This window comes from Arctopsyche grandis, chromosome 12 (genome assembly GCF_051622035.1).
Source record: "Arctopsyche grandis isolate Sample6627 chromosome 12, ASM5162203v2, whole genome shotgun sequence".
Taxonomy (NCBI): domain Eukaryota; kingdom Metazoa; phylum Arthropoda; class Insecta; order Trichoptera; family Hydropsychidae; genus Arctopsyche; species Arctopsyche grandis.
In genome coordinates, this window is record NC_135366.1 from 2,717,446 (window position 1) to 2,728,534 (window position 11,089).

General features: G+C 37.6%; 1 protein-coding gene across 1 annotated transcript; it reads right to left on the bottom strand.

Annotated features, from left to right (window-relative positions):
• Positions 1–336: 336 nt before the first annotated feature.
• Positions 337–5,792, bottom strand: DCP1 (decapping mRNA 1). Its single transcript, XM_077442524.1, has 2 exons — positions 5,427–5,792; positions 337–2,778 (listed from the first exon to the last, which is right to left on the bottom strand). Exons 1-2 carry the CDS (start codon positions 5,585–5,587, stop codon positions 1,698–1,700), a joined length of 1,242 nt encoding a protein of 413 aa, XP_077298650.1. The 5' UTR covers positions 5,588–5,792; the 3' UTR covers positions 337–1,697.
• Between the last annotated feature and the right edge of the window lie 5,297 nt (positions 5,793–11,089).

Below are 11,089 nucleotides of genomic sequence, written 5' to 3' on the forward strand. Positions count from 1 at the left end.
TAAAGAGTTTCATTGACCTCGTGAATAAATTATTAAAAATATCACAAATAATTGTGGCAGTGCCATCTGTGGATTTTAAATTATATTTTTTTGCTTAAAAATTTACCGAAAGATGGTATATAGTAACTACACCCAATATTGTAAAATAAATTTATATTTCTACCGAGAAAAAAAACACCATAGATACAAACCAATTTTAATAATGTGATTTGTTAATAGATGGCAATGCAATATCATAATAGCTTTCAAAAACTCTATATGCAAGAGCCAGGACAGTGATTATATAGTTTAATTTGATCCAATTATGCAATAAAAAGAAATAAAACAAAACCAAATGAATTCATAAATATAAATTTATTTAGCCATTCATTGTACATAAGAGAAAAGGGTATTTTTTTTCATATGAAAACCAGCATGAAAAGAAAAATAAAAAGCAGTATTGCATGTCATTCCATCTCACTCGCAAACATATTCAGCATCCAAAAGCTCACTTATACAAAACAGATATTACATATCTTTCTTCATTTGCACAATAAAACTGCTACAATTTGACAGCTTCACCTCATATTTACAAAAACAATTTTGTATGGAAAATTTCAATGTCTCTCTATAAATAAAATAACACCTAATAGGTACAATGAAGATACTCGATCATCAATCGGAAAGCTGAACGGCGACATTCAGACCATTCAATATATGCTATATTTAACCTACACCTTATTTATAATGCAACCTTTCAATTATTCACAAACGAGAGAGCAGTTCCTGCTCCACCGTTTATTCAACACAATGGGTACACGTAACTTAAGATAAACCTTCACTGGGACTGGAAACTAACTGGTTTTTCGAAAGTACTTCTGTTCCTAGCAATGTATTGCAAAAGTTTCTAAATTTCTAAATCATACTGTTTCAGGCCATTAAATTAAAACATAAAATAAAGATCATATACGTATTATTTCATACCTGAATATTTTTAACATAGTTGCCGATACAAATACACCGTCCCTTAAAATCTAAAAGTGTATTCAAATATGAAATAAGTAGGATGTAATTTTTACATACAAATATCTTAAAGATTCTAAAAACACCTTAATACGACTGTTCAAAATTCAATAAACACACAATAAAACGCTGAATATTCAATAATCTTTTTATTTTTAATACTTATTTGTCAACCAAATTTGCATTCACAGAAATAATAATTAAAAAAAAACATAATCAATAAACTGTCCATCAGATCGGAATAACTTAAACCTCGTACACAGCTTTATAGTAAAAATACCACAACATCAACACTGACACATGAACGTTCAGCGGCTTGTCATATACAATAATATAATCACAAAACGAATCTCAACCGTCCCGATAAAGACAACGAAACATACGGTAAAGCTATTTCTGAATTACACAAAATCGGATATACATCAAATATACACGTACGTATGAATAGACAATTTTTTTTTATAAATATACATATATATATATAAAGTATATGTACGTTGCATCTGAAATACCTTGCTTCAAAAAGAAAAATCATCACATATATAAAACTACCAGTCGATTCGATCCAAATAATCCGCAGGAGATAATATAATATATATAATATAATAAAAAGGGACTCAATGGGATAACGTGTTTGTGTAATTTTGTGTTGTGAGTGTGTATGTGTGCAAGCGGAGCAAGCGATTCATTCATTTCTAGGAAACCAACTCCGAGAAAGATTTCACGTAGGCTTCGTGCAACTTTGTCATAAACTCGGCGTCGTTTTTGATTAGATAATTTAAAGCTTGGAGCAGCTGATTCCTCGTCAGCGGCTCCGGACGGACATCCGCCGCTGGCGAGGGCTTTATTGGAGTGATGACTGTATCTAAGATGGGCCGATCCACATTGGTTTTGGCAGCCGACGAGGTGAACATAGTCGGGGGCATCAAAGCCGGCTTCTGTGGAGTCTCCTGCACTGCGCCGAGCGGAGCAGACAGCGGCCTGGTGTCGGATATGGACTCTTCGGGGGGTTCGACCGCCTGCGGTCTCTGACGCAACTGCTTTGGGAATATGGTGGGGGGAGACGACGGCTTCGGAGTTGATATGCTCATAAAATTCAATTCGTTTTCTAAAGTTTGGCCGTTGGTGTTCGGTTTGGGGAGCGTCTTTTGACTCTGAGTCTTGGGCGTGTCTGGTTTGTTTTTGCGCTTCGACTCTTGTTTCTTTTGCGACGGAGGATCGCCTTTAGGGGTGACGGACCTCTGTTGTTTTTCTATGTGTTCTACGCTGTGCACCGGATTGCTCATTAGCCTCTGCAACAGCATGGGACCTTCGTCGTCTATAGGAGGACACGACACTCCGAATAAGTTAGTGTTGGTCGGTTGAGCGGTGCCGCCCGCCTTGGCGAAGAAGTCCATGACGCTCTGTGATGCAATGTCGGGTGCCCGTGGAGTTTTTAAAGGGGCCGGTTTCGCTTTGGAATTATAGTCGTTTTGAGCTTTAGAGAGCATTGTGAATATGTCTACGGCCGCTTCTGTCTTTTGTGGCGGGGGGTGGTGTGGTTTCGGGTCGCTGTCCGGCTCCGACTCCCTCACCAAGCTCTCGATCTTGGCTGCGATGCGGGCGCACTCGTCCCGGTCGTAAAACCACAGGCCAAAGATGCGTCGGTGTGCGTTGCGATAGAGAAGAAACGGCTCTTGGAGTTGCAGCTCCAAGCCCGTCGTCACCGGTTCTATTAGGTTGTCTGTGTTCAGCCGGTTCATCACCAGCAGCGAGTGGTTCGGGGGGCCGGAACGCCTGTAAATAAATACACAATGTCATATTATGAAACTGTTTGATTTGTAACAATATCTATACACTTATACTACAATACAAAATAGATTTAGTTCTCGACACAAGATCTACATAATTTGAATAACCTCTTGTGTACAATATATATAATGTGTAAATCTTTGGAACAGTTTATGAAATTCATGTATTCATTTCTCTAATTGTTAAAACTTAACCGTTTGCCCGCGGCCGTTTTCTATGGAAGCTTTGGGCGACAAGTCTGTAGCGCGGCTGTCTGAACTTTGCACGGGATTTTGAGGCTTATATGCGCCTATTTCAACTGTTTTAAGGTTCAAAATTGGTTGAATATATTACTGAGAGTTGAATGCCATCTATTCAATTTGCTTTAAATGAATATATACCAGTCAAAATTAGGTTTTTGTGGAACCATACTGAAACCTCGTTTATGTGACGTCACGTCTGTTGAACAATGGCGACGATACGTCTCAATTGTACGAAGAATGATTATTTGACAATTAAGCCAAAACTACAAGATATATTATGTATTTTATTGTTTAAAATAATACTTTATGTGTTAATTAACATATCTGGTTACTTGAGTAAATATTAAAATCTGTATTTAAGGTCGAAAACTCGATTGCCAAATTCGTGAAAAAGGTGCCGCGTACGGGGCTTGTTCGCTATATTTATTGCCGCGGGCAAAGGGTTTAAGTTGTATCGATCAAAATATTGATTATCAATCATAATAATAATATTACAAAATAACATTCAAAATTTTTAAATACCACATACAATAGGATAAGGAAAGTGTTAATCAAATGTGCGAGTGTTAATGTGTGATCGAATGTGTAAATAATAAATTGATTTTTCTGATGACATAATCGTTTATTTTAAAAATAGCTTCATTGTTCTTTGAAATTGCGCTCTAGCTTATTTAGCATTGCCATTCAATAAAAAAAAAACAATACTTTCTTGTAGTTCTAAGTAAACTACCAATTGTATACCGTTTCAAATAAAGACTTATCTCAAAAAATAAAAAGCTTTTATTGTGAAGTGTATTTGGACTGTGTAGGAGAACACAAATGTACATTCAAAATGGATGAAAAAAAAAAAACAAAACAAATGAATCAGAAATCAGTTCTATCAAAACAAATGAACGCGATATCATTTGACTCTTTTTTTACCCCTTTTAAAATTGTATCAATAGATTATATATTATATGCATCATCATTTACGGCCATTCGCAATTCACTGATGGATGAAGACTTCTCCAACCCGCTTCCATTCTTCTCTATTTTGGACAGCTCTCATCCATCTCATCCATCTTCCCTGTGACTTTATTTCCCTATACGTTCTTTCAGATGTCATTTAACCACTTGTTTCGTCCATTATTCTAACTACGGATTCTTATAAGAATAAAATTATGAAAATCGTTATTAATGATCAATTTATAGATATTTCTGATTATTTATTTAATATGCTTGGGGGAGGCGGCAGCAAATTACTATTTGTAAAAATAATTATTTGTCCTTAAAAGAAAACAAATGTCTAATATTCAATATGTAAGACATAAGGCAATGAGTTTTTGTTTAAAACTTGTTATATAGATTTTTCATTCCAAATTGAACCTTTTTCATTTCAAATTGACCCTTTTTCATTTCAAATTAAACCTTTTTCGTTTCAAATTGACCCCTTTTCAATTAAAAACTTGTATGACACAATTTAAGCCAAACATAAAAAAAAAAAAAAAAATAAAAATAACCAAAACATCAATTCTTATTTTTTTTGCCTTCTAACTAGCATAACTAACTTACTAAATTATAACTCTACTTTTCAATTTTATAACGTTTTTTAAGTGATTTTTTCGATCGTTTCAACATATAGTCGTTCTTTAATCAGTTGTTACCTTTATCGACTCGGACTCGTATCATAGTAACACAACTAACGAGACTAATCGAGATCGATTTATATAATACGTGCGTGAATCTTATATATAAAGCCGAAATGGTGTCTGTAATTCAATTCTGATTGGCTGTCTTCAAAGTCGTTTCTGATTGGCTGGATTAGTCAAAGTCGTTTGTGATTGGTCGATCGTTAAATAATATGAAAAAAAAACAAATGAAGATTTTTTCATGATTTTCATTTACCGTAGTTTCCACTAATAAATAACAAGAAGATTTGTAAATCTCATACGACGCGAATCATACATACATACACCTGAAAAAAAAAAAAACCCAAACAATTGAATATGCACAAATTTCCCCACATTTAAAATGACATTGTCTCGCTCATAATTAGGAGCACTCATTGTCTATGACCCACCTTCACAATAACAACGCTTTCCCTCCCCCTCCCTCTAACCGACACGTCAGATGGAGACAAAACACACACACACACACACAAATAAATTGAAGAGCACAACGAAACGAAGCATCAACTCATCAAAATGAATAAAGAAAAATTGAACGCACACGTAACATATTGCACAAAGCGTTTCGGAAATTGCGAAAGCCGGCACCGGCGAATTTTGACAGCGCGTCAGAGGTGCCAACGCACAAACGATAATACATTTCCGAATTGGATGCCAGACCGAATGACAGATGGGTGATGAGATGTTGCACAATGAGGGGGCGGCAGGTGGGAGGTGGGGGTACCTGTAGACGAAGAGGGCGCCCTCGATGCCGGTTTTGGCCCACTCTTGGTCCCCGAAGGCGTAGAGAGCCACGTGCGCCGAAGAGTCCACGATGTCCTTGGCGTAAGGATCCACCCGGCGAAGAGCCGCCACGTTCATGCGGGCCTCGTCAGCGTCCCCCATGGCGTCGGTGACAATGGCAATGTCAATGTCAACCACGACCACGACCACGACCACGTCTCGCTCTTTCCTCGACGAACGTAACTCTCGGCGCGGCGGAGTCACCGACCGCTGATCTCCGAACAGCGAAAAACGAGCTCCGAACCGAGTCGCAGCGATCGCGGGCCACCGATAGTCGACAGCCGACAGTCGACAGCCGCGCCGCAAACGCACCGAATTCGCGCAGGCTGCCAACCTTCACATTCGTGACGTCGCTAACTCGACCTGCTGCCAAATTGTGCAATATGCGAACACTTTCCACTCTCGACGAATTCATATCACGATAAAACGCATTCATTTTGTTTCTTTTATTTCGTGTTTTTATTCTGAATCGGTTCGACGTCTTCGGAGTTCGTTGTGCAATTGTGATATTTGCGGCCATACTTACCGTCGAGCTACCTACACTGCTGCCTTTTCGAGCCGAGGGGTCATCAATTAAGTTTTTACCATAGAAGTAGAATGCATAGAATCGCTCTTAGCCTCCAAAAATGTTGCTACAAAAACTCTGCGCGGCAGAGTTTGTTCATTGTTTGCTAAACTTCGTTTCTCTCTCTCTCTCTCTCTCTTGTCTCTCTTCTGACTTTCCGTTTTTCTCTTCGATGGCTCGTTTTTAGACGGTAATTTTGTTAACAATGACCATTCTATGCATTCTACTTCTGTGGTTTTTACACAACTGTAAGTACTTTTGACGTCAGATGGAAAGCGTTTCACATACAATTATGACTACCTCGCGAAGTATTTCATTCTACTGTTCCCTCTTGACATTGACCGAGAAAAAAACCGCCATTACACAGAGTTGTTGCAGCGTAAATAAGAACCTTTACAAATGATGAAATTATTCAATTTGTACATACATAAACGCAGAGATTTCAAAGTCGTATATTGTATTTTGTATTTTACTTAACACCTTTGTAGAGGGTAAATTGCGTCAAATGTGCATTGTACGTATTATTATTGATTAGCTTGTGGTGGCTCGCTTATACGACATGGTCGAGTTTGGTTGCCTTCCTGCGAGTGGGGACCAACCCGGCTGGGTTCGGAGAGCTACTACTCACTCTGTCTTCAGCTGTCATATAATAAACACGTGCATTAACATGCCAGTCGTCTCATTCGTTCATCCTCCATACTGGTGACCCCCGACATCGAGCCACGCAGCCTCGATCAATTTCAACATGCCGCTCATCCCTGCCTCGCCGAGCCAGGCGGGGAAGCTACCCGCCGCGCCCCCATCGTCATCAACACGCCCATGACAATAAACGAGCAGACACGGCTACCTACCTACCTACCTACCTACCGACGTCCAGCCACAACGTCGATGACAGGTGCTTAAAAAAATGGGGGAGCGAATGAGACGACGATCTTGACAGCTGGATGTGGAGTCATGCGCGATCCACTACACATAGAACGGTCATCCAGCACCACAAGACATACACCACCTCAGCACCATCATCATCATCATCATCATCAAGGCCCCGTCCGTCCCCACGAGCGTCGTCACGCCGAGACGGGCGGTAGCGCTACAACACCTCCACGAGCCACAACGACTCACAGTCCAGCTCGGAGTATCATCAACCACATCGATGCCCCTGCCGCCCCCGCCGCCCCACCAACCGACATCAGCCTCGGAAGAGCGGCGCCGCCGCAGCATCGCATCGCGCGACCATCGGACCACCCACCGTCCTGCTCGCGACGTCACCGCCCTCGAATCTACCGACCATTCAGGGCGGTACACCTATGTACACAGCGGATGACCCACGTCAACATTTTTTTTTCTCCCCACGTAATAATTTTTTCTCTTTGTGTAACAATAATTTTTTTTCTTTTGTAAAATTTGTTTCTTTGTAATTTTGGTATCGCTGATGCTGGGGGGGGGAGTGATGTGGTGGCTCGCTTATACGACATGGTCGAGTTTGGTTGCCTTCCTGCGAGTGGGGACCAACCCGGCTGGGTTCGGAGAGCTACTACTCACTCCGTCTTCAGCTGTCATATAATAAACACGTGCATTAACATGCCAGTCGTCTCTCCGTTCATCCCCTATAAGCTTTAAGCTAAAATTTAATTTAATAAATAAAAATAAAAACAGATGCTTTATTACAATGTACAAGGCTTAATACATAGAAAGAGGTATGTATAGTTTTATATACAGAAATAAGTTAAGAAAAGATAGAGGCCAGTATTTAAAAGAAGCCATATATAAAACGGTTCGGTGATTATTATGCAAAAAGCGATCTCGCGCATGTCACTTAAATTCCGATAACGGAACATCTGGCACCCAAAAACTCCATTAACCCTCCAGAGACGAGAGATTTTTTTCATTAATAAAAGAATATATCAACCATATTTCTTTGACAAATATTCATCTTAACCCTTTGGCTGCTACGAGGTTTTTCAATGTCCAAGCGAAAAATGCTAACATTTGTAATTATTTTGAAAAAAAATAAATATAATATTTTTTTTTACATACTTACTTCGCCGAACACTCGTAATTTTTATAATACTTTATATACATTTTTAAGAAGCAGTCGTGGACTCGTGCTCTCTCTTTCTGTCTTGCTTTTACATGCGTGCGTGCGAAAGAGATACCTACATACATATATACACTAAATAAGTTTTGACGATTGTTTTCCGAGGCTTTATTCTTTTCAATAATCTATTTTTAGATATCGATGTATCCTTACAACATGCGATATATTCGAAACAGGTAGCGGTCTCTCTCTCTTTCTTTCTTGGTTTTAATTGTGTACGTATGAGCGAGACACACAAGGATGCGAAGTTTCTAATAATCAAATAATTTTTCAACATGTATCATAAACATTTTGTATGCATTTCAGTTGCATTTGATTGATTGCATGAATTCGTGATGTCTCGTGACCTATATAATTGAAAGCGGATTTCTATTGTTTTTTGCCATTTATTTTAACTCTGCAAAATGATATCGGACAGTGAAAGTGATGAAAGCGAAATAATAGCTCCTCGCCGAGGAACTCGACAAATCAGCAGCTCTACTGATTCTGAAAATGAATTTATCGATAATAATCAATTCCCAAGTAATAACTCCTTATATGACATTGACAACGAACCCGAAATTTACTTTGATGATGATCCCGAAATTGAAGAGCTTTTATTTAAAAAATTGATAAATATTTATAAAGCTTGATTGAAAAATAAATATAAATACGTATATAAAAAAAATGTTTCGTGCCACTGATGCGCTGGTGGCTCAAAGAAAGTATTGAAATACGACAATTAATGACGTCAACAACGATCGTCGTAGCAATCTTCGCCGATTTCAAAACAACGATTTATCGTTGTTGTAGCAGTCAAAGGGTTAATCAAGCAAAAATAATAAAAAAAAAAATTAAAGCGCTTTCAGGTAAAAATCCATGTAGCCATATGGCTACGCTCGTCGTTACAGGGGGCGTGTCAGTAATTCCGCGCGACAACAGATCGCAATACGCTAGACGAATATCCTGCCCTCCAAAATATTTTTAGATAAAAGAAAAAAATCCAAGATGCCTTTAGTTATGTGCTTAGTCTATTTATAACCCCATATATTTTTTTTTTCATAAAATCAATATTTTTTTTTTTATAAAATCAGTATATTTTGTCAGATACAAAATATACCTGCAAGCTAAGGGTTTGAGTAAAAACAATAATTCGGTGAATTGTTACAAACATACCACACCCCAAAACATCGGAATTTTGACCAATTTGACCAATACCAAACCCTTAAAAATAATCATTATATATGTAGGTACTTTGAAGGACCAAGGAGAAATAAAAAGCAACCATTTACATAAAAGAAAACATTTATTTAATATATATGATCTAATTCTCCATCAATCCATATGCGTGTTGTACTCGCTTCGTTGCTCGTAAAGTTGTCGTTTCCTCCGACCTGTCTCCCTCTAATTCGCATTTCTGCATTTGCAGCAAATTGACGACGACTAAGATTATTTACAAGACCGCCATCATCTTCTTCGGCACTGTCTTCATCGGTCAATACGTTCGATTCGGGAGGACAAATAAATATATCCGTTTCCATCTCCATCTCCATATCGAGCAAATCGTCATCGTCAGTCCCAGGTTCTTCTAACAAATTTAATATGTCTCCAACAGTTAAGTCTTCATTAGATCTGAAATGGGCCCAAAAATTGGCGTTAGATTTTGTGTATATATTACAAAAAAACACCAAAAACATCGAACAGTAATCAAAATAATTTGACACGGGAAAAGACTGGCGTAGCCATATGGATACGCAAGCATTTGGGATTGAATTATAGCTATACAATACATATTTGAAAGCACCTAAGTATGTACATTTATAGCACTACACATTGACATAATAAATGTATTCATAAAAGTAATGAAAGGCATTTAAAAGTTTAAAAATAAATGCACTTACGTTTTCGAACAGTCCATTTTTGGTTAAAAATTTCAACCGCAAATTGTAACTCCTCTCTTTGTTTCTGGTAGCTGTTCCCTCCACTGTAGCACACCAATAACTGTTAAGCGTATCCAAAGGGACAAAACTCGCGCAAAAAAAACCGTAATCAGGTATAAGTGGGGGCGCTGGGGATTTAATTTCGCCATTGCATATACTGTTGCCGTATGGCTACGTACGTACTTGGAGGGTTTGAAAGCTGACCACGTGAAATATTTTACTAACGAGAATTCGAGTGCCAGATATTCTGTATTCGCGATTTTTGTGGCAACGATTGTCGTGCGTGCGATCGCAATAATCCGTTTACCATTTAAAGCCTAAAAGACGGGAATACGTGTAATGACGATCATTTCGCCAACTTATTAATCTAGAAACTATATAGAAACATCTTTCAAAATTTTTATTTTTATTGTTTGCCCAACTAGTGGGAGCAATAAAAATAAAAGTCGGAAGATATTTGTATTAGACGATAGAGACGTATTTATTTTAATGTTATTTGACTCCCAATGAAACTAATCCACACGCGTTTTCTTTTCGGTATTTCAGTATTCAATATTTTCATGATTTCTTTTATCCAAATAGTAGGACAAAATTATAAAATTTGGGCAATAATAATTTATTATATCAATAATATACTGCTATTATGCGTTTGGATTTAATGTACGTACTTCCATTTAAGACGATGTATTTTTATTATTTTACATTTATATTTTTTACAAAAGGAATTATACGAAACTTAAATAAAAAAATAAATATATACATAGACTCACTATCTAAATTTAAAAGTTAAAAATAGTCATATACTATTTTCAATTATCAGTGAAAGATAAAGATAACAGAAACACGGGGCTCCCACAAATGCTATTTTTTTTAACTTAAAAATTGAATTACTGCGACCTATAAAGTTTTGAGTTGTTATTCTAAACATCTCGATCTAATTATCTTGTTTTTTAGGAGACCTAAGCATATGCATATGTATGTAGTTACTAAATTTAAATCGTAGAAAAAATCATAAAGAAAAA